Source organism: Narcine bancroftii, chromosome 2 (assembly GCF_036971445.1).
Source record: "Narcine bancroftii isolate sNarBan1 chromosome 2, sNarBan1.hap1, whole genome shotgun sequence".
Classification (NCBI taxonomy): Eukaryota; Metazoa; Chordata; class Chondrichthyes; order Torpediniformes; family Narcinidae; genus Narcine; species Narcine bancroftii.
Window position 1 is genome coordinate 321,890,534 of NC_091470.1, and position 24,251 is coordinate 321,914,784.

The 24,251-nt window shown below is 41.4% G+C and overlaps 1 protein-coding gene across 6 annotated transcripts in view; it reads left to right on the forward strand.

Annotated features, from left to right (window-relative positions):
• The window catches only part of cdh17 (cadherin 17, LI cadherin (liver-intestine)), a 147,047-nt gene extending 123,312 nt beyond the window's left edge, over window positions 1–23,735 (forward strand). For all 6 annotated transcript variants that reach the window (XM_069921894.1, XM_069921895.1, XM_069921896.1 and 3 more), the window contains 2 exons: window positions 20,180–20,296; window positions 20,430–23,735. In XM_069921894.1, the coding sequence (XP_069777995.1) occupies window positions 20,180–20,296; window positions 20,430–20,545 (233 nt within the window). In that variant the 3' untranslated portion in view covers window positions 20,546–23,735. The remainder of the gene's footprint in view (window positions 1–20,179; window positions 20,297–20,429) is intronic.
• Window positions 23,736–24,251: the final 516 nt, after the last annotated feature.

The following is a 24,251-nucleotide window of genomic DNA, read 5'->3' on the forward strand; positions in this document are numbered from 1 at the left end:
ATTAGGGTCCAGCTTGATGCATGCTAGTGACTCTTCACGCAATAAAATCAGCACTTTTGGCTGCTGTGTCAGAGGGAAGGAGGTTTATGTCCACTCGGCAGGTAGACCACCCCCCCCCCCACTAACTGAGTCTACAACTGCTGGACTGTGCCTCACCCGATTAATGTAATGTCCTCCTCTAACACTTGTTCTCGCGCTAATCCCGCTGTATTCACTTCCTTTATAGAGTCTGTGTAGTCTTTTGACTTCTGCCACTCACGACAGTTCTATGTTAAGTAAGTTACATATTATTCCTTCTCAAAATTTGAGCCCATGACCTCAGGTCTGGAGATTGTTGCAGTCTTGAATGTAATGGTTCAGATGACAAAGGAGGAGTTCTGAAACTTTCTTTCTGTCTCCTTTTACAAAAATTGCTGAATATTTTTAGCGTTCTCTTTTCAAATTTCCAGAAACTAGCATTTTCCTTTTCCTTTCAAGATTATTTTATTGATATGGAATAAAAACAGAAAATGTGATTCTACACAAAATTTCCTTTGTCTCCCACAAGGAAGACAAAGATTCGCTATCAGTTGAAATTGCCCAGTACCTCTTATAGCCAGAGAAAGAGAAGCACAAGAGAGTCCCCCCAGAGACACTGACTGTACAGAGCCTCCCACAGCTTTCACAACCATAAACTATTCTGTCTAATTCAACAGCAACTCGAGTCCCACATCTACATCTCTAACACGACCAGGAAGCCTCTCACATCCTCTTGCACCCAGTTCTGATATGTGTACCCCTTCAGCTAGTCTCGAGTCTGTCTGTAGCCAAGATGTTAGTCCTTTGACTCAGTTGCCAGCAGCCTGTATCTCATGGTACCTCACCTCAAGTTACCATCAGCCCACTGCCTGTGTGTCTTTCAGCCTCAGAGCCTCTCACCGGTCCACTACCCTGTGGGTCGTCTCCTCTGTTTCTCCTTCTCAAGTGGGGGGGGGGGGGGGGGGTTGGTCTCCCATTTTCCAGAGCTCTGAACCACTTCCTCCGAGTCTGCAAGCTCTTGTGGCCGCTGTCGATCATAGGCACCGCCATCTTAGGCTAGACTGTGTAGTCGTGGGGTTTTAAAATAAACCACCATCAACTCCTTTAACAGGCCTTTTAAAGCCTGCACAGAGCTGATGGCAGTTGAATTGGGCAGTTGGACCCTGTGGGCTAGTGTTGTGTCTCCGCTTCCTGCTCTCCATGGGTCCGTAAGAGTGGCATTGCTGCCATTACAGCTGCTCTGGCAGCCCAGTCATTTTTTTCATCATGTTTCTTAGGGTTTATCCATTTTTCCTATGTATTGAAAGAGACTACAGTTCAAAAATAACTTATTGATGCTGAAAGATTGCATTCAAAACATATGATGTTTATTCTCTGTTCTGAATTTGAGTGCTATTTCTCTAAAACCTTTCTCCCCTATAATCAATTCCCGTTCTGCCTGTTTTCAACTAACATGCTTTAAACTAGATTTAAATTTGGCTGCTTTTATTGGCATTTTGTGTGTACACATTGTAAAATGACCATCAGAATTGCACAGTACACCACAAGGGGCCTTTTATGAATTAAAATTGCCCCTTGGGACCAGTGCTCAATTTCACTAGTTTTGTACTCCAAGATATGTTTATTGGTAGCTTTCCTCTCCAGTTGGACAGGCGACATTGGATATTTTAGCAATGCCTCCTATATAATGTCCTTCAAATTATTGCTTTCTATGCTCTGTTTACTTTCCATTCCTAGCTCGCTTAACATCTTCTCTACTTAATTAAAAAATGGTAAAAACTCATTAGAACGCGGTAGTTGGGGGTCCAAGATTTCATACCGCGTTACAACCGAGTCGCGGAACAGATGCATATATGTCATGATTCAGGAAGCAGGAAAATCGAACACTGTGACTCAACCCCTATAATAAGACCTTTAAGCTCCACATATTAACATACTCATCTTGTAAATGAGTCATGAGTCCATTTTTGAGTTTGTGCCTGACATTCTAAAATCAATGTTTGGGGTCCACAGACACCTGCGCTGTAAGTGATTCCATGGATAAACGAATTGCGTTCTAGCGAAGTTTCACTATACCATCACCCATTTTTTAGCTGACCCTTTCAAACCAATTTGGATCTCCATCTATACCACATGGAAAGAAATATTTGTAGGTTCCTCAAGTAAAATGAAGATGCATCGACAATGCTGCCTCTAGTTTTAGATGCTGAAATCTTCTGAAAGTGAAGCAGCTTCCATGAAGGTCGAGGGAGAGTGGACCTTTTGGGTATTGAACAATTTTCGCTTCATGATATTTTGATTGGAAATGGTCTGAAATAATGGTGAGCCAGCAGCCTGCGTGCATTTTTGTCAGTTGTTGCCAGAAACCTGATTGAAAACAAAGATCGGAGAGGTATAAAAAAGGCTGTTGATTTTCTACCTTTTGTTTATTGTTCAAGGTTGAATTCTAATCCTTTGTTACTACGCCAAAGGAAAATGAATGAATGTTGTGCATGTTGAATCTATTGAATTAGAATTAAGGAATAGGAGAAATGTTATGGTATGGTAAAGCACAAACTGGTTAAAATGCATAATGAGAAGTGTGTGGAAGAGACCTTTACATTGGTTGTACATAAGACAATGTATTCTAAACTATTGCCCAAACCAGCAAATGACTCAGGAACTACATCAAAGGCAGTCCGTTCATGAGACCTGATCACACTGGAGAGTGAGTGAAGGGTCTAGGAAAAGTATTCCTCTCGTAAAGCCTCCAGCTGTCACTTAAGTTAATGGTTTGGCTACTGATGGTTTGGAGAAAGTGGTACTGGCAAACACTGCTCAAAATTCACTATTTCCCATTGCAAATTGGATGCCACAACTGGAATGGGGCCAGTGTAGGTTTAATCAGCCAGCATTCTACTTAGTTTGGATTTGATTGAACATGAATCACTTATTTTTCCATGCTAATAAGCTCATCAGTCGTTTGCCTAAAAAAAAATTACAGTTCTAAAGTTAAAATGTTTCCATTCCTTTGCTGCCAAGTTGTTCTCAGATGCTAGACCATGCTTTTTGCAATTTTCCAACATACATAGCTTTCAGTTAAGGCTGCCCATGAGCAACATGAATTCTTAAAGCACTTTTAATTACACTCAAGGTTATGCTTTCTCTTTCACTGTTCACGAGATTGAGATCCTTGTATACTGAAAGTACAAATAGCATGCTTCCTTTAGTTGACAAGATTGATTCCTTTCCTAATCAAGAAGTTATCAACCTCTATCTTAAATATACACAATGATGGCCTCTATAGATGCCCATAGCAATGGATTCAAAAGATTCCGCACTGACTGGGTAAAAGAATTCCTTCTTATAAAGGAATGTTTTAGAATTCTGTATGCCCCTGGTACCAGACTCCCCATTATAGGAAACATCCTCTCCACATCCACTCTACCTAGTCCTTTCAGTATTCAATAGGTTTCAATGAGACTCCCCCCAACCTCATTCTTCTAAACTCCGGTTGAGTACAGTTCCAGGGACATCAAACTTTCCTTATATGATAGCACTTTAATTCCGGGGTCATTCAAATGAACTTCATTAATTTAGAATGGGTGGCTAAATGTGGCTCTTTGACGTATAATATGCAGATCACGGAGCTCCTGACAACCTGACAGTGGACTCTCGCTCAGGCCCCAACCGCCTGCCCATCCAAGCTCTCGACGCCCCAGTTGCTTGCCATCCAAGCTCCTAATGCCCTGACCATGAACTCTTGTCTAGGCCCTGGTCAGCTGCCCATCTGAACTCCCAACACCCCAGCCAGCCACCTATCCGAGCTCCTGATGCCCTGAATGTGGACTCAGCACCTGGTCCTGGCCATCTGCCTGCACACCCACACTCCTGACTCTCCAAACAATGTGGGTACTTACTGTGATCAAAAGCAGTATATGTTTGGCCTCCCTGATTTAGAACAATAGTTTGAATTAGCTATTTAAATGCTATTTCTTAATCTTTTCTGCAATACAAATACTTTGAGGATGACTCTTATCCAATAATATTTAGCCAGTTAGTCGACATAAATCAAAGAAGAAAGACTATGTGAGTTTTTACATGCACCAGAATGATCATCTGGAATCAAATTAGTTGAAGAAAAAAGATTTAATATTTACCTTCTAATGTAAAAAGCAAGTGCTTGTGATGTCATGGGAGAAGATGGTAAAGTGGGAGTAATTTAATGGCTTTTTCAAAGAACTAGGAGAAACAGTGAATAAACAGCCTCTTGAAAATATTTTTTCCAAAAATAACTTTATTTGCAATAAATCATGTACAATACAAGACAAAAAGGCTATTCCTCACTTTACATTCTTAATTTCAATCCTATTGAGTAACATATTTACAAACTTTTATGTAATGTCGGTTATCTCATATTGAGGAAGTTGCCTACAGCAAGGAGAAGCTGTTCAGAAACTTTTTACATTTTGTCAGTTATCTCATCGATGTACCTTCCATGTTTAATATTGTTGCCTTAATACTCAGTCACCACTCCTGTGGTACCTCCCCCTTCTCTGCTGGTTTAAGGAGTTTCCCCTCAGTGTCAGCCCCTCAAAGCCTGGTAATGGGTGGGGGGCTCAAACTGTACTCCTTCCCCACAGTGCCCTCACTTTGGCTGCACAAAGCCTCAACGCATCCCTCAGCACATTGTCCTACAGGCTGGAATGTTCCAGGTGGCAGCATTCCTAGACCGACATCTCAGTGAGCTGAAAGACCACCAGATTTTGGACTGAGAAAAGGGCGTCTTTTACTGAGTTGATGGTCTTCCAGGAGTTCTGGACATCGGACTCAGAGTAGTTCCCCGGGAACAGTCTGTAAATCAGTCTGTTACACTGTCACTGGGGATGAACCGTGACAGAGCCTCCTGCATCCCTCTCCACCCTTCTTGTCAATCTGCATTCTGCAAAGAGGTGGACAACAGTCTTTACCCCACTGCAGCCATCCTGAGGACAGCGTACATTGGGGGTGATGTTCCAGTATCTCACTGGGAGGGCCCCTCTCACCGCCAGCCAGGCCAAGTCCTGGTGCTTGTAAGTGAGCCCTGGTGATGAGGCTTTCTGCCAGATGACCTGGATAGTCTGCTCCGGGAACCATCCAACTGGATCTGTTGAGTCCACCTCTCCCAGTTTCTGCCTCTTGACAAATTATTACTCTCATGCTTGACACCACAAAACAGTCCAGCCTTTCTTCGTTGTACTGCCTGCAGCATTTATATCACTTGTCACTTGTAAGTAGCATTGAGTTGATTAAGTATTTAAGATGTTTCTGATTAGAGCATCTTACTACTTTCACTGATATATTTCACTGAGAAGGCTGCATAATCTTTTAGCTGATTGCAGCTGTGTACTGGTTAGGCCAGGTTGGCACAGAGCCTAAAAAGCTGTATTTTAATTTAAATGTTATTCCTGCACATGGCTTGAGAGAATCATTTCTATCCTGTCTCTATGCCGAGTTCCTGTTTGGGCTAGATTTGTTTCCTTTCTCTGCAAGAAGCACCCATTAGTTGCCTCTTCCTCTGTCAGCCTGAGGTCACATGAACCTGAGTTATGTAAACCGGCTCACACTCTTCTAAATCCTTCAAATTACACATATAGTTTAACACAACTATTTCTCAGTATTCAACAGTTAGCTCTGTTGTAGTACCTCTATTAAGTCACCATGTCCTAGCCAATGAAGGGAAGTGTCCCATGTTCATTCTTAATCACCTTATACACCCGTGATACCACTTCCAGGGATCTTTGGACATGTACTCTGAGCTCCCTCTGTTCCTCACAAGCTCCAATATAAAGCCCTTTCAAACTGCTGTGTAGAATGGGGTTAACTGGGCAATTTGCACAGTAAGCACCCCAGTTACGCAGCAGTTTGAAAGGGTTCAACCGGGTCAACGCCATCAGAACCCAACTGGGTCCATGACCTGCCTCAGAGGTAGTCAGGGAACCCAGTTAAACTTACCTAAGTCTCGTCCACAGCTGATTTGAAAAAGAAAATGGCTGACTCGCCTATTCCAGAGACGTCAGCGCTTGCGCGTGTGCGTCACCAGGCAGCTAGCATCTGAACATCCAGTTGTACTTCTGGTGAGTATGTGACAAGTCATTGTGGGGGTGGGATACCCCCTTAAATCGCTGAGTTAGCGATTTTATGGGTAGATCCCCCTGTGATTTGAAAGGTACTTTCAGCACCTTTGCCCCAGTAATTGCAACCGGGTCCCAGGAGGGTGACCCAGGTGCTGCAATTTGAAAGGGGCTACTACCTCTTTACCTCAACATGCTCCAGCACATTTGCCTGTTCTACACTGACATTACATTTATCAAAGCCCTGCTCCATTATAAACACCAAAGTATTCATTAAAGACCTCCTCTTCCTCATCCACCTCCAGGCACATTCCCTCCCCCACCTGAGTGGACCTACCCTCCTTCTTGTCCTCATCCTGTTAACATAGAAGACTATAGCACAGCACAGGCCCTTCAGCCCTCAAAATAGTGCTGACCTAGATAAAGCTACTCAACAAGGGAAAGATGGAAGTCAGACTTGAGCACAACAATTGATGAACAGTGGTGGGAAGACCTGTGTCTGAGTAGCATGATGGGAATAGTCAACACCAGATACATTTTCCTGTATCAGTTATACCTCACACCGCATAAATCAAAGTCAGAAATTTCTGAAATGTGCTTTAGATGCAGTATAGAGGTAGGAACATTTGTCCCCACTCCACCTGGCTATGAACCAAGGTAAGATTCTTGTAGATAGACCTTGTGGACATTCTAGAAAAAAAAATTACAAAAGTGCACTTTCTACAGGATCCGGAATTATTCCATCTGGGACATATTGGTCAAGTGCAATTTAAGATTATCCAAACACCAAATTCAATTTGTGAAGGTCACTTTTTCAGTTGCCAGGAAGTGTATAATGGTTGCGTGGAAGTCCAACTCTCAACTTGGTATTACGCGATGGAATATGGAAATACAGAGTTGCATTCTCCTGGAGATTAGTTATAGCTTAAGGAAGAAATGTGACACGTTCATTAAAATATGGCAGCCATATCTGAAGCACATTGGTGCGCAGATATGACCGATATCCACCCTCCTGCCCCCTTGAGTAATGAGATAAGAAACAATCCCACCAGGTAAATAAAGGAGAGAGTGGATTGGGGTTGAAGCACAGATTACGTGTTCTAATTTTTACTTTTATTTTTATCATTTCGTTTTATCCTTTATGATTTATTTAACACCTGGGTTTCTTGAACATTGAGGAAGGTCATAGATCACGACGATACTGGACAGTTTTTCATAGGTTATTGTGTGTTTATACAAGTTGAGGGAGGAGGGAAGAAGGGAATAAGGGGAGGGGGAGTAAAATACTGGATTCTGTAAATTATATTGCATAGCAAGAAAATGTTTTGTATTATTTATCTGCACTTACATAACTCTTTGAAAATATAATATAAAAAACAATAAAACTTCCCTACCAAACACCCATATCCCTCTATTTTTCTTGCATCCAAGTACCTGTCTAAGAGTCTTTTAAATGTTTTTATTACACCAACCTTCACCACCACCCTGGTAATGCATTTCCATTAGCCACTATTCTCAGTCTAGACCCTCCTAGGAAGTGGGTAAATTTACCGGGCCTGCTGCATCATAGGAGCCTTTCCCACTGCTCCATGATTTACCAGTAAATCGCCAATCTGGCATTTTAAGGAGGGTCCCGCCTCCAGCAGTGACATTGTGAGAGCAGGTTGTGCTTTCACACCGCCAGAAAGCAATTAGTGAGTTAACTTGGCCGGGCTCTGACACTCGCCCCTACTTGAATTTAACTCACCCTGCCAGGTTGGGACTTTTTGCACCACAAGATTACTGGGAACAGTGGTGTGAAAGGAGCTTGTGTGAAAAAAAAATCCCTGACATTTCCCCTAAACTTTCCTCCCCCTTTCTTATATAGATGTCATCTGGTATTTGCTACTGTCATTCTGGGATAAAAGTGCTGGCTGTCCACTCTATTTTTGCCTCTCATAATCTTGAAGACCTCTATTAAATTACCCTTTTTCATTCTAAAGAGTAAATCCCTAGCTCTATTTGCCTCACAAGGCACGTTCTCCAATCCTGGCAACATCCTGGCAAATCTCCTCTGCACCCTCTCCATAGCTTCCACATTCTTCATGTAATGAGGTGACCAGAACTGAGCACAATATAGAGCTGCAACATTACTTTGTGGCTCTTGGACTCAATCCCCCTGACTCATGAGGGCCAGCATAAGCCTTATTAACTACCCTGTCAACCTGCAGAGCAACCTTGAGAGATCTATGGATTTGGACTCCAAGGTCCCTCTGTTCTTCCATACTGTTAAGAATTCTGGCATTAATCATTTATTCCTCCTTCAAGTTCACCTTTCCAAAGGCAACACTTCACACTTACATGGATTGAACTCCATCTGCCACTTCTGTCCAAATCTGCATCCTGTCCAAATCCTGTTATCACCTATGTAACCTTCTATACTATCCACAACACCTGCAACCTTCATGCCATGTGCAAACTCACTGACCCATCCTTCCACTTTTTTGTCCAGGTTATTTATAAAAAAACCACGAAGAGTAGGGGTCCCAGAAAACTAGTCACTGACCTATAGACAGAACACATTCCATCTACTACCACCCTTTGGTTTCTTCAAATAAATCAATTTTGAATCCACACAGCCAAGCTTCCATGAATCCTATGCCCCATGACTTTCTGAATGAATCTACCATGGGGAGCCTTGTCAAATGCCTTACTAAAATCCATATACATCACATGTACCACCCTACCTTCCTCAAAAACCTCAGTTAGGCTTGTGAGCCATGCTGTCTAAGGGAATTAGGGGTTACGGAGAGAAGGCGGGGATGGGGTACTGAACTTTAAGATCAGCCATGATCTCATTGAATGGCAGAGCAGGCTCGAAGGGCCGAATGACCTACTCCTGCTCCTATCTTCTATGTTTCTATGTCTATCCCTCTCTAAATGCTTCTAAATCTTGTCCCTAGGAATCCTCTTCAATAGTTTGCCTACCACTGACATGAAACTCAATAGTTTATAATTCCCAGGATTCTACCTATTACTTTTGTTTAAACAATGAGATTACATTTTCCAGTCTCCAATTCTCCGGTACCATTCTGTAGCCAAGGAGGATGCAAATATCTTTGTCAATGCACCAACAATCTTCTCCCTCGCTTCCTATAGTAACCTGGGGTGTATCTTATTTGGGTCTGGGGACTTATCAATCAAAATATTTTTAAAAAGTTCCACCACTTTCTTAACCTTAACATGCTCCAGCACAGAAGCCTGTTCTACACTGACCTAACATTGAACAATGTTTTTGGTGAACACTGAAGCAAAGTACTCGTTTAGGATCTCCTCTGCCTCCAGGCACATTTTCCTTAATGGCCCTACCTTCACACTCATCATCCTTTGTTCTTGAAGTATGCATAGAATACTTTAGCATTTTTAATCCTACTCACCAAGGTTTTCCCATGCCCCCTTCTACCTCTCCTAAGACCGTTCTTAAGTTTCTTCTTGGCTACTATTTCATGCTAATGAACCTTTCCTGACTTTTGTTTCCTAAACCTCTTCTCCTTAACTAGATATCTCACCTCTTTTGTCAAACATGGTACCCTTAACCTACCATTTTTTTTCCCCCTGCCACAGTGGAACAAGCCTATCCAGAACCCTGCACAAGTGGTCCCTAAACATCCTCCACCTTACTTCTGTGCTTTTCCCTGAGAATTTACTCGGGAGAGTAAAGTTCCTGTCTAATCTCATTGCAGTTAACTCTTTCCCAATTTAAAAACATTACCATTTTGTCTACTCCTGTTCATTACCCAGTACTAGATCCAGTATGGTTTCTCCTCTAGTTGGCCTGTCCACATATTGAGGAATCCTTCTTGGACACACTGTCAAATTCTGCCCTACCTATCCCTCTTGCAAGAAGGAGGTGTCAGTCATATTTGGAAAGTTGAAGTCTCCCATAAAAACAACCTGGTTATTTTTGCACCATTCCAAAATTTGCTCCTCAGAGACCTGAGGGCTATTTTGGGGCTGAGAGATGACTCCAAATGGATTGATCGCTCCCTTCATTTCTGACTTTCACCCACACCGACTCAGCAGTCAATCTCTTCACAACGCCCTTCCTGTTTACAACTGTGATATTATGCCTGATTAGTAATCCTACTCAGCCCTTCTTTTACCTCCCTTTTGTAAAATCTAAACTCTGGAATCCACAACAACTAATCCTGTCCTAGCGTCTACCAAATCTCTATAATGGCCACAATATTGGAATTCCACGTACTGATCCATGCTCTAAGTTCATCTCCTTTATTCCTAATACTCCTTGCATTGAACTAAACACATATCAATCCTTCCAACTAACTACATTTATGCTTTTAAATAAAGTGTTCCAAAAAAATTACATTTATGCTCTCTCGACTGCCTGTCTTTTCTTCCTCACAATCTCACTACACATTGGATCAACTTTTCTACCTTCTGCTCTAATCTTTTTCCTTTCATTCTGGTTCCCAATCCTCTGCCAAACTAGTTTAAACCCTCTCCAACTCAAGCAAACCTCTGCTTCAGGATATTGGTCCCCTTCCAGTTCAGGTGTAACAGGCACTTTTTTGTATAGATCATACCTTCACAATGATCCAGAAACCTGAAACCCTGTCTGCTGCACCATTTATACCACCATATATTTATCTGTCATATGATCCTATTCTTACCCTCACTGGTGGGTGGTACAGTAGCAGTCCTGCAATTTCTACCCTTGAGGTTCAGTCTTTCAGCTTCCCACTAGCTCTCTGTATAATCTCTTTAGAATCTTACCCTTTTTCCGACCTATGTCATTGATACCATGACTTCTGGCTGCTCACCCTCCCTTTTAAGGATGTTGTAGACCTGATCTGAGACATTCCTGACCCTGGCACCTAGGAGGCAACAAACCATCTGGTGCCTCTTTTGAGTCCATAGAATCTCCCATCTGTCCCTCCTAACTATTGAATCCCTGCTCTCATTTGTTCCCTTCCTTCCCTTCTGAGCCATAGGGCCATGCTCAGTGCTAGAGACCTGGTCACTGCAACTTTGCCCTGGTAGCTTGTCTCTCCCACAGTATCCAAAGTGATATATTGAGGGGAATCATTACAGGGATATCCTACTTGCTTTTTCTTTCCGTCTCCTGACAGTCACCCAGCTACCTGCTTCTTGCAGTTTCAGTATAAAGCCTCCCTGTTGCTCTTATCTATGAACTCCTCATTCTGTTGCACGAACTGAAAGACTTTGAGCTGCACCTCTTATTCCCTAACAGGGTCTGTAAGGAGTTGCAACATGTGCAGATGCAACTATCATGGAACTGGTACATCTCCCAGAATTCCTCATCAGACAAGATGAGGACTCCTCTAACCCTGTTGCTGTTCTAACTGTTCTTCTAAGCATTAATATAAGGCCAAAAAAAACCTCTTACCGGAGACTTTTTGTAGCCTCTCCTTCTTCTCACTGAAGCCTCTTGAGTCAAAGCCTCAACTCACCACTGATTCTGGCCCACTCACACAATGGCCGCTCCCATAATTTGCTCTGCTTAAACCTCTCACCTTCTTAAATTGTCTCACTTTCACACCCTCTTCCTCCAACTCCTGTTCACTCTGAAAGAAACTTGCCAGCACAGAGCTCATCTTCTTAAACTGTTCCCACTTTCTCCAACTCCTATTCATTGGAAAAGAGAATGTGTAAAATTCCTTGTGGTTTTCCTTAATCCTACTTGCCACTCTAATTGCCCTGTCCACCTACTGTGCTAGGAATCTTTCTTGGATGCACCAAACAAATTCTGCCCCTCCTAAACCTTTTGCACCAAAGAAATGATATCTTCAGAGAATCTCCAATATGAGGTAATATTTAGTGTCCCTTTTTGAATATATTCCTGTTTACTCTGGCTTTCCACTCCTCGATTAATATTGCAAAATTCTCTGCAAGTGAACATGGTTATGGAGCTGAGGACTCATGGGGGGTGGGGGGTAGGGTGGGGGGTGAGAGAGAGCCCTGATGCACCAGGTGCAGTTCCAGCCCTCAGGGATGATATCATTTCTGTCCCGGGAGTCGCAAGCATCATTGGAAACTGGGAAATATAAGCGAGTGTGCGAGTTTAATTAAAGTAATTTGGTTTAGCTCACTCACGAGCTGGTGGGGTTTGTTCACTGCATCTCCTTGCGACCACAGTAGTGACCCCGACAGGCCCAAATAGCAATTTAGGACGCCACGATGAATGAGGGAAATCTCACTGATGCTGCCTACCTTTAAGACTTTACAATCTGTTGTCTGGTTCAAGCAGGCTGAGGCTCAATTCCATGTCAGGCAGATCACCGTGGAAACCATGAAGTATTACTACATTGTCAGCTCATTTGACCAAGGGACCGGTGGAAGAATTGTTGATTTCCTGCATCAACCCCCTGCTGTTGACAGGTACAAAGTCATACTTTCAGGCTTTCCCACCTTGGCATAGGTGACCAAACAACATCTGCCCTCATGAACAACCTGCTGGTGCTTATGGATGGCCACAAACCCTGCCTGCTATTCGAACAAATATTCCTGGAGCAGATGACAGAGCACATTCCCCTGCTCCTGCCAGACAATAATTTCGGCAACCCCTGTAGGCTGGCAGCCTGTGCTGACATCCTATGGGACGCCAAGCAACATGGCGGGGCAACAGTCGACCACGTTGCTGCTTCATGCCAGGGCACTCGGTTGTTCCCCACCCCAAAGAAGAAGGCAGTGACTGCTACAGGGCACGAAAGCCCAGAAAAGGAGCAGTAGTGCTACTACCACCAGAGATGGCGTTCTACAGCCCACCACTGTCATCCACCTTGCACGCACCCAGGAAACACCCAGGCTGGTCGTCGCTAATGGCTATGATGGCCAGCCACCGAGACAGCCTCCTCTACTTGTGGAACCGGCATCTGGTCAGCATTTCCTGGTGTTTTGCTTCCCTCAAGCCGGGACACCTGTGCTGGAAAGTCTGGGTGTTCCCTCATTGCTGCCAATGGCAGAAATATTAAAACATATGGTGTGCTGAGCATCCTGCTTGACTTCAGCTCCTGTCGCTTTAAGTGAAGCTTCATTTTGGCCGATGTGTTGCAACTCTTGCTGGGCGTGAAATTCCTCCAACCTCACTGCCTCCCGGTGGACCTGAAGGGATGTTGATTGGTCAATTCCAAGACTTTTGAATCACTCGCCTTACATCAAATCACTCTGCTGGCATCCCATCTAGATTGGGTGACTTTTTCTCAGAACAAATATGCCAAAATCTTGGTGGAATTTCCAAGCATTGTCACCCTGCAGTTCTCTGCACCTGTACCCATATTCCCATGGAAGGATCACAGCTACATGCCTGGGCACGCAGACTGCCTCCTGACAAGTTGCAGCTCACCAAAGAGGAGATCCGGAAGATGGAAGAGATGGGGATATTCTTACCCCCCCCCCCCCCCCCCACCACACATAGTATCAAGGACTTCCAAGGGATGGAGACTATGTGGAGATTATCACTGGCTCAACGACATCACAACTGCAGTCAGGCACCCGGTTCCTCATATCCAAGATTTCACGGCTAACCTTTACAGTGCTAAGATCTTCTCCAAGATCAATCTGGTTGGGGGATACCATCAGATTCTGGTGCACCCCATGATATTCCCAAGATGGCACTCATCATGCCATTTGGGCTGTTGGCATTTCTATGCATGCCATTTGGACTAAAGAAAGTGGCAAAAACCTTCCAGAGGCTTATGGATTCAGTGGGCTGCAACCTGGATTTCGTGTTCATTTATCTGGACAATATTCTCATTGCCAACCACTCTCATCAGGAGCACAGTACGCACTTGCATCAACTTTACCAGCAGCTCAGCGAGAATGGCCAGGCTATCAATCCAGCTAAATGCCAGTTTGGACTTCTCTGGCACCGTATTTACTGACTCTGAGGAGTGCCACTCCCGTTCAAAGTGGGCGAGGAGTCGACAGCGGCTTTCAAAAGAGCCAAAGATGTGTTGGCCAATGTGACCATGCTGGTGCATCCACGAGCCAATATGCCCACAGCCCTCACGGTCAATGCATCTAACACGGCTGCTGGTGGCGTTCTAGAGCAGCTGGTTGATGGAAATTGGAAACCACTTGCCTTTTACAACAGACAGCTAAGGCCCCCTGAACAGAAATACAGTGCATTCGACTGAGAGCTCCTGGCCCTTTACCTCGCCATTTCTGGTGTTTCCTGGAAGGAAGGGATTTCACCGACTTTACAGGCCCCTCATATTCACCTTTCCCAAAGTGTCAGACTGTTGGGCTGACAGGATCTGTGATCGGCAAGGCAATACTCCTATATCTCGGAGTACATTACTCCCATTTGGCATGTTGTGGGCATAAACAGTCTCAAAATGAATGCACTATCTCCAATGTCTGTTCATTCAATTCCATTATTTGTCTCCAAGAATTGACTGCACAGCTCTTGCAGCAGGACAGCAAGGTGCTGGCCTATCATTCCACCATTTCAGGGCTCATGCTGGAGGACGTGAGGTTCGGACCTTCCAGAGCTACACTTCTCTGCGATGTATCCACGGGGAATCTTCGACCCACTGTACCTGCCACTTGGAGATGCTGTGTGTTCGACGCAATTCATACCCTGGCACACCCAACCATTCGAGCAACCACATAGCTCATTGCAGATAAGTTTATGTAGCATGGCCTACAGAAACAGGTCGGTCATTGGGCCAGAACTTTGTGTGCACTGTCAAGCCTCCAAGATACAAAGACATGTGAAAGTCCCTCTCCAGTCTTTTCCTCTGATGCACAGGTGTTTTGATCACATTCACATGGACATCAATAGACCACTGCCACCTTTGAGAGGTGCCAAGTACCTGTTCATGATGTCAATAGATTCACAAGATGGCCAGAGGCTGTCCCACTCTAGGACACCTCCACGACATCCTGGACCAGGGCCCTCATAGCGAATTGGGCAGATCATTTCAGATTACCAGCTGACATAACTTCGGACAGGGGAGCGCAGTTCAAGTCAGCATTATGGATGGCGCTAGCTCAGCTCCTTGGCATGCCTCACAGGCCTGAATTGGGTAGACAAGTTGCCTTAGGTTCTATTAGGCATACGCATGGCACCGAAGGAGGATTGGTCATATTCTCTGCTGAGCTTGTGCATGGGTCTCCACTTACCGCCCTGGGCGAGTTCGAGCCAGCAGGTCGGGGACTGGAAGATTCGCCCGCAGCACTCCTGATGTGACTGCAGGAAAAAGTTGGCACCTTAGCCCTATCCCAACCTCATGACATAGTCTAACTGCCGTCTATGTCCTGAAAGAGCTCAAGGACTACTGGTACGTTTTCCTGAGGAGAGGAATACACCAAACTCCACTTCCACACCCATATGTGGGTCCATCCATATAAGGTGCTTCAACACAGCAGCATGAAGTGTGTCCTGAACATTGGGGATAGGTAAGAAACCTTCAAGGTCATCTGCCTCAAGCTGGTACATGTTGACTTAGAGCAACCGGTGACAGTAGCATGCCCGTGGCAGAGGGGTTGCCCGCCTAAACATACAAATTGTGTACTGTCAGATGGCTCATCACCTCCAAACTGCGTTTCTGAGAACTTGTGAGGAGCAGAGAGCCTTGATGTACTGGGCGTGGATCCAGCTCTCAGGGCTGTCACCATTTCCATCCTGGGAGTCGCAAGTGTCGTCGGGACAGCGCGCGCATGCGAGTTCGTCAGTTGGTCTAACTCACTCCTGCCTGGTGGTGTGGTTTGTTCGCTGCACCTCCTTGCGACCACAAAACTACCTTTACTTTTAGAATCCCCATCCCTCCCAAAGATTCAATTCTCTGCTCTGGAATGCTGAGTTGCCAGTCCTTCTCATCATTGTTCAACCACCATGATACCAAATAATTTCATGTTCACATATGTTAATCATCACTCTTAGTTCATCATCCTTACTTGTAAATTCCTTGCATCAAAATAGATACAATCCAGCATCACTACATTTTTTTTTATTTAAATTTTTTAGACATATGGCATGGTAACAGGCCATTTTGGCCCATGAGTCCATTCCACCCAATTTATGCCCAATTAACCTACACCCCCAATACGTTTTGAATGGTGGGAGGAAACTGAAGCACCCGGAGAAAACCCTTGTTAGACACAGGGAGAACATGCAAACCCCTTACTGACAACTGTAAAGATGTTGCGCTAACCACTGCACCAAACGTGCCACCGTAATTTTTCAAATTTAGATATACATCACAGTAACAGGCCCTTACAGCCCAGGACCATGCTACCTAATTATACCCCATTGACCTACAACCCTGGTACATTTTTGATTTGTGGAGGGAAACTGGAGCACCTGAAGGAAACCCATGCAGACATATGGAGAACATACAAACTCCTTATAGACAGTGCTGTATTCAAACTCTGGTCACTGGTGCTGTAACAACATTGTGGTAACAGCGACATTATTCTGAAGTTACTTGAGAAATAGTTTTGCTTCAATATTTATCTATTCTTCACTCTTTCCAATATTTCTACTGTCTTTCATTCCCTCATGTACTGACTTTGTTATCCTTCTATACATGTCTGTTCATCAACCCTTACTTGTTTGTGTCATTCCTCTGCTAAATGAGTCTAACCCATTCCCAATAGCTCTAGTAAATCCCCAAGCGTTCATTGGTCAACCATCAGTTTGGGTGGAATCAGTTCTGCTCGTACAGTTTCCATCTTCCCAGAAATGGTTCCAGAAGTGATCCAGATATCTAAAGGCCTATCTCCTGAACCATCTCGTCAGTCACTTGGGTATCTTTAGCAAATGGCACCAGGAATAATCCACACATAACTTCAGAATTCCTTCTTTTTAGCTTACAATCTACTCCCTAATTTCAAGTTGCAGAACTTCATCCCTCATTTTTCCCGATGTTGTTAGTACCAATGTGGACCAAGTCCTCTGACTATTTACCCTGCCACTTTAGAATGCTGTGGAGCCATTCTGTGATATCTTTGTTGCTGACACCAAAGAAGTAACAAGCCATCTTGGATTCACCTCAATCGGTGCAGTGGTGCCTTATTATCAAATCACCTACCACTTGGAATCCTGCTCCTCTCTCTTCATTTAGATAAGAGACCTATGGGTTTGTTTTCAACTACTTTGATCCAATGCAAACTGGAGTATGACATGAATGGAACATTGGCAGAAGGAGATGATGCATTCTATGCACATGATTTAAAATATGGGTAATATGGCTCCAGTCACTCAATTTGTATGCTCAACAAACACTGCTCTATATAGGGGATATTAGAAAGAAATGTTTGCCTTCTATGCATACATGTTAAGCAGATTGCAGATAATTTAAGATTTAAAGTAATAGAACCTTAGGGTTAGAGCACACACATTTCAGAATTTCAAATAAACCTAGGAAATTCAATGGAAAGAGGTGAGAGACAGCTCATGTTACTTATGTGAAGTTGGGTGTATTACCATTTATCAGTCTTAATTGCAAAGCAAACATTTGTAACAAAAAATATTACATTAAATCATCCATTTTAATTCTTGTTTGTTTAAATACTTCATCCATTTAGTTCAACAAACACAACTGTGAACTCGTACATACCATTAATTGCCCTTGGCAGCTCCCCTTCCTTTTCTCGGTAATCTTTATACTAATATTGTTCCAAAACCTTTCCTTCAAAGGGTTAAAAAGTTGTTAACTGAACATGAAGATGAAATTACAGGAACTCTAATGAATAAGGCCTAAGCTTGAAGACGTAGCTGTGTTTTACTTTAGCAGCAGCAGGTTTTGCTTTTTGAAGGTTGAATCTGCTCCTGCTAGTAAAGTATATATTGAAGTGAGACACAGAAGTCTGCAGGCCCTGTGATTGTAGTAAAAACGCGCAGAAACGCTGAAGGAACTCAATCGGTCTTGAAGCGTCCATAGGAGCTAAATACATAGTACTGGACTGATGTTTCGGGCCTGAACCCTTCCTCAAGGTATGAAGAAGGGCTCCTTGAGGAAGAGTTCAGGCCCGAAACATCAGTAATATATCTTTATCTCCTATGGATGCTGCAAGGCTGACTGCGTTCTTCCAGCATTTCTGTGTGTTTTTATTATATTTGAAACTTGGAGTCGTGATAACTGATTAATAAAATTGGAGTTTGGATCTCATTGTAGTGCAATGAGTGTAGAATGATTGTGTCTTCAGAAGTCACTTCCCTGAGCACAGAGATTAATGTCAGGCTGCCTAGGGAGCAGCGTCCATGTGTTATTGGAGCGGAGTGCAGGGTCGGAGAAATTGCAGCTCTTGTGGAATCAGTGGTACAGATCTTTGCCTCCTGCCTCACAGCAGTGATCATTTTATTTTGGATTACTTTCAGCTGATGGCTTCGAAATTTTTGATGAATGATCTGTTTTGTTTGTGACTAGTAATTTTAACAAGACATTGTTCAACAAATATCAAGCCCTTAACGTGCATATTTTAGCAATGAAATTATTTTGTCATAAGGCAAATGAATTTTGCAGTGGAACCATCTCTGCCTTGAGAAGTAGATACATGTCTGAGAAAATGGGTGCAATTTCAACTGGTTTATATTTCAAAGTATCAACAGAATACACATATTTCAATGCATATTCATTCAATTTCCTGTTCAAGTGGTTTAAAATTTTTAAAAAGCACAACCTCCTGAGAATTAAACTTTTAACTAAATGTGCTTTTCATTTTGAAATATGGGCATAATTTGAGTCATGCAACATTTGCAAAGTAAATATATTCCGGATTGTTAATGACCCAAAGGCAACACAAACATGAAACTGTTCCCATGATTGTAATAAATCCAATTAAACCTAAATTGAAAGTGAATGGTAAAAATTAATCATTCTTCTTTGTCTGTCAAGAGAGTATGAGTGAAGATACATTAATTCAAAACATTGCGATGAATTCTGATGCATTGCTCAGAGAAAACAATTTTTGAGCCTCTCAAGCAGTGGTTCTCAACCTTTTTCTTTCCACTCATGTACCACTTTAAGTATTCCCTATGCCATCGATGCTCTGTGATTAGTAAGGGATTGCTTAAGGTTGTATGTGGGTGGGAAGGGAAGGTTGAGAATCACTGCTCTAGACCCAATTGTTACTGAAATATTTTGCTTGAGAAAAATTGTCATTGGCCCATTTCCTTTGGAGTTATGAAACTGTGCACATAATGAGTCAATTAGGTATGATTAAAACAGTGGTTTTTAAACTTTTTTTCCACCCACATGCCACCTTAAGCAACCCCTTACTAATCACAGAGCACCTATGGCATAGGGATTTCTTAAAGTGGTATGTGCGTGGAAAGAAAAGGGTTGAGAATCACTGCTCGAGAGAGAAACCTGATATCTGAAACCCATGTGATTATGTTTATGCTTATTGAGTCTGATAGCTTTTTATAGTTTCTAATGCTTTTATTTCTGAAATGACCCTATAAAAAAGAATTTGGATGCATTTTCCTCTTATCTTCATTAATTCATTCGTTCATCTGGCCAGACCAATAGTTATTGTCCGTTCCGAAGAACCTATGAGAAGGTGGTGCTGAGCTAACTCCGTGAACTGCTGTAGTCTTTGAAGTGGTCTAACAGATTGGAAATCCCAGTAGTCAAGTAACAACAATATATTGAAGCAACAAAGTAACAAAGAGTGCAATCATGGGTTTGGTTTGAGCAGCCTCTGTTGAAGAAATTCTAACCATTAACAGCAGAAAAACTAAGAAGGAGATTCAAGGATTCAAGGGGAGAGGTGACAAGAAAAAAAATAGATAAATAATCTGGAATAAACCACTAAATAGATAAATAAACAAACAGACAAATAGAAGGATATTCTGCTGATTCTAAGGGGATTTGAAAAAATAAATTGTTTTCAGGATGTGAGTGCTTTTGATAAATTCTCGAGATTTGTTCTAATGTCACTGAGAAGCTTTGAAGCCTGTCTGTTTTGTGGCCATGATATTTCTAGGGCTGCACTGTGGAGGTTTTCTGTATCCAAAGAACCATGCTGATTTGAGTATTTAATGTCCTGTTGTTAGTCTGATGTATATCTTGCATGAATCTCTTTGTTTTCTCCCTTAGTTAAAGTGTGCAAATGTACAGACTCCAAAGTATGCATTATTCCAATAGACGATGAATCCACTTATTCAAAAGTAGGACTTGCAGTTGGAATACTGCTTGGAACACTTGCTGTTATAGGTAAGGGTGGATCATAACCCAACATGCATGACTAATATATGTTTTATCACAAAAATGCTATTTTATATTGATATTTATTACTTTTTAAAAAAACATATGAGGTCATTTGATGTATTCAAAATTCTTTCCTTAGGTTTGATCCTCTTAGTCGTATTTTTAAAAATGAAACAAAAGAAACAAGGAAAAGCCGAAGTAACAAATCGACTAGATGGGACTGATAAAGAAGTTATACCTCTGGCTACTGCATAACGGCAGAAATTTAAAAGTTTACTACACTCAAATTATTACACAGGGTCAGGTTTCCAATGTTATGAAGATTCTTTTACAAGTTCCTTCAGAGATTATTCTTTATATCGTGCAACAAATTTAAAAAACTATATGTTTTGATCTTACCAGACACACATATTTATGAATAGAACCTTACAGAACCCTAAAAAATAAGATTGTGTGCTTAGTATGTTCTCATTACATTCTACTCTGCCGTACATACAGTACTGGGAATATCCATCAGTATCATGTTTTTATTTTAAATATAATTTTTTTGGAGGGGTGAATGTGACATAGAGATTTTTAGAATTTTAAGTTAGACTGATCTGTTTGCTTGATATTATGAATTAATTCAGGTTTGACTAATGGTCTGTCCCCAAATGTTTCATGCCAAAAAAGCATTGTTGTTACCTAATTAATTTATTGGTTAGTTAATCAGGGGATAATTCTGGGTGAACACAAAACAAGCCAATCATTTACTGTAAGTGTCTTCATATTTTTTGGCATCCAAGGCGAATGTGTCAAAGATTCACTTTTTAAAAATGCTTCAGCTTAATTTTACACCCAGATATTTACTTAATGTGTGTGATGATCCTTGCATCAATTCCATTTTGACAAAGCCACTACAATAATGCAATGGTATAGTTTGACCTGATATTTTCTTTTATGATTTATGTGAAATTGATTTGTAAAAATTGATTTAAAAAGATAGGTGAGCAGACACAATTGTAGCAATGGCATTAGCAATTGTGTGGGAAGGAAACAAAAGGCAAAACTCTGCAGATCCTCTAAATTTAAATTAATAACATCAAATTCTACAAAAAAAAACAACAGCATCTGTAGACAAAGAAGCAGTTGTGGGGAAAGGAATCTAATTCACTTTTATTATCCAGTGACCTCTATAAAATGATCACATAGGAATATTTGGGCTAGGGTATGATGATTACCATAGTGAATAGTTTAATCTCAGACACTGCCTGGGTCCTCGCACCAAAACTCCTTCTGAATAAAATGCTGGATGGTTGTTTGTACCTGTCAGCACCTTTGGGAAATGTGAATGGGAAAGAGAGTTGGGGTGGGTATGGGATTGGGTTTGAGGTAGGGAGTAAGGAAACTGTTTCTGTAGGTACAAAACTTCAGTCAGACTTCAGGTTGGCAAAATTTGCCTTTGTTGGTCCAAGAACAAATTTCACCTCCTAACTTTTCTATCAATAAAAGTACTGTGTAAATAAGAATGATGTTTGAATGATATTTTTGTGTCAGTTATTTTAAAGTATGCTCTAATGTTGAATTGAAATGTTAATTACATAAAAAAAATGCTAATTGTTTTCACTGCAATCAAATTGAATCAAAGGGCAATCATATTAAGAAATAATTCAATGGAATTCCTTTATAATCTGGTATGATCATGATGCTTGTTTTGCTTGTAGAAATTCTGCATTTACTCATTGTGCCTTGTCTGTATTTAATGGCTGTATATGTTCATTTTAGAGTACAAGTATCTGCCAAGGAGATTTTCTTTTTGCTGACATGTTCATTACGTTTGTATGACATGTGTATATAAAGCTATCCAGATTAGTGGGAGAAATTGAAAGGCAGAATATATTTCAAATGACGAGATAGAGGAAGATTCTTGGTACACAAAGGGATTTTAGTGTTCTGTCTTGTAAGTAGAGGAAGTCAGTATCCAGGCTTTGCATTTGATGGTTAAAACAAATGCTATATTTGCTTCAATACAAAAATATTAAAGTACAGAGATACCTTGTGTGACACAGTTATTCTGTTCCAAAAAAAGTTCAGCGTAGTGGAAAACCACACTGTTCAAATCATATTACAATGTAGTTTAGTGTAATATGTTCCAATCCTATAATTATTTATTATTTTAACCTGCAACCCTTATGCAGACATGCATAAAATATTTAAAAGGGATATATAAAACTGAAAAATGACAAAGATCTTTATTGTCAATAAGTGAACATTGTTTATTTAAGAAAATATTTGTCTAATGTCGATTTGCATCTAATCTCCACATGAGACTTTCCCCAAAGTTAGATTGGAACCACTGCCAACCATTTTTACATGCCCACCGTTCCCTAACCGACCGTGCTAGCAAATTATTATGAGGTTTTTTTAAATAACAATAACAATGAAACTTTAATGTTACAAACTTAAAACTGTGGGTCATAAATTTCAAACCATGTTATATAAAAACTCACGCTGTTCAAAACCGTGCAATGCAAGGTACCCCTTTATGCAGATAAAGAAAACTGATTGCTTGATGAGACATTAGCTGCAATACTACATACACCTTCTGTCTCCTAGCCTAAGTTAAGCATATACTAGCTTTAAAGGAAACAAGATTGCCCTATGGGGAGTCCAGGCTTATATTCTCAAGAATTCAGAAGAATAAAAGGTGATCTAATTCAGTATGTAAAATTCTTCATGGGTTTAACAGGAGAATTCTGGGAGAATATTGTCACATGCCTGAGGGTAGAATTCAAGTTCAGATCTCAGAATAAGAGATTAATAATTTGAGAAGAAATTTATTCATTCAAATGGTTGTGAATTTTTAGAATGCTGTACACAACTATGAATGTTCAGGTGATGACTTGGGGCAGAGACTGATGGATTTTTTGATTCTATGGGAATCAAGTGAAATGCAAAGCTCAAGAAGAATTAGACGATCAGCCATGAAATTAAATGATGAAGCAAACAAAGGCCTAATCTTGTACTTATTTCTCATGTTCTTATGTACTGGCACTCAGGATTTCAGACATTGAATATAATTAATTGCACAGTCATCAGGGTTATTATGGTCTTAGACATTAATTTTCTGTCATGTTATGATGCTATTTCTCAATTTAAAACTTGCAGAGACAACTTGGCTGGCATGGATGAGTTAGGCCAAAGGGCCTATGTAAGATTCTATGACACCAAACTCTGTGGGGGCTGAACCAACAGAATAGGTTCTTAAATAAGCAACTTTAGCTTCAGGACAGACAGCAATTTTCATTATCAAGTTTTAATAGGCCATGCACTGTTTCAAAGCTGATGCAACAAAGTCAATGTAAAATGCCATCCCATAGAACCTTCTTGTACAGCATACTCAGCTTTTGAGATGATTTATATTCAGCAAAGTAAAACTTTTGAAATAAACTTGAATGTGACATTTTCTGATTTTTGTGGATTGTTACCTGAGAGACTGAGTTGTCATTGAGTCTATTTATCAAGAGTGCTGACTATACACTCTTTCCATGCAGGTTATTGAAGGTTATCACAACATACAATGCGTCAAGATTACACTTTAATGTTTAATTGTTACAGTCATAAATGGCATCAAATCAGTTCCCAAAACCCACCATTAAAATTTTTTCTTGCAGGATCAAATCAATATATATGTAACTGGAACTCTATCTTTCATTTGGTAGATCATACAGCATTAGCCTTTATGAACCAATGAAGGCCTCAGTTTTCATCTCTGTTGCTTTGTTGATCATATGAATGATGATAAGGTGTTAGCATAGCTGGAGTTAGGAAGAAGAAAATTAGCTGGGATCATTTAAATCTCCACAAGCAAGAAATCAAATTCAGCAACTCTGTCCACACTATGCAACAGATTATCTGACACATTGGAGTTGCAAGTGAAAGACGAAATCTGAGTGTTGCAGGTTTATCTATATTTATTGAG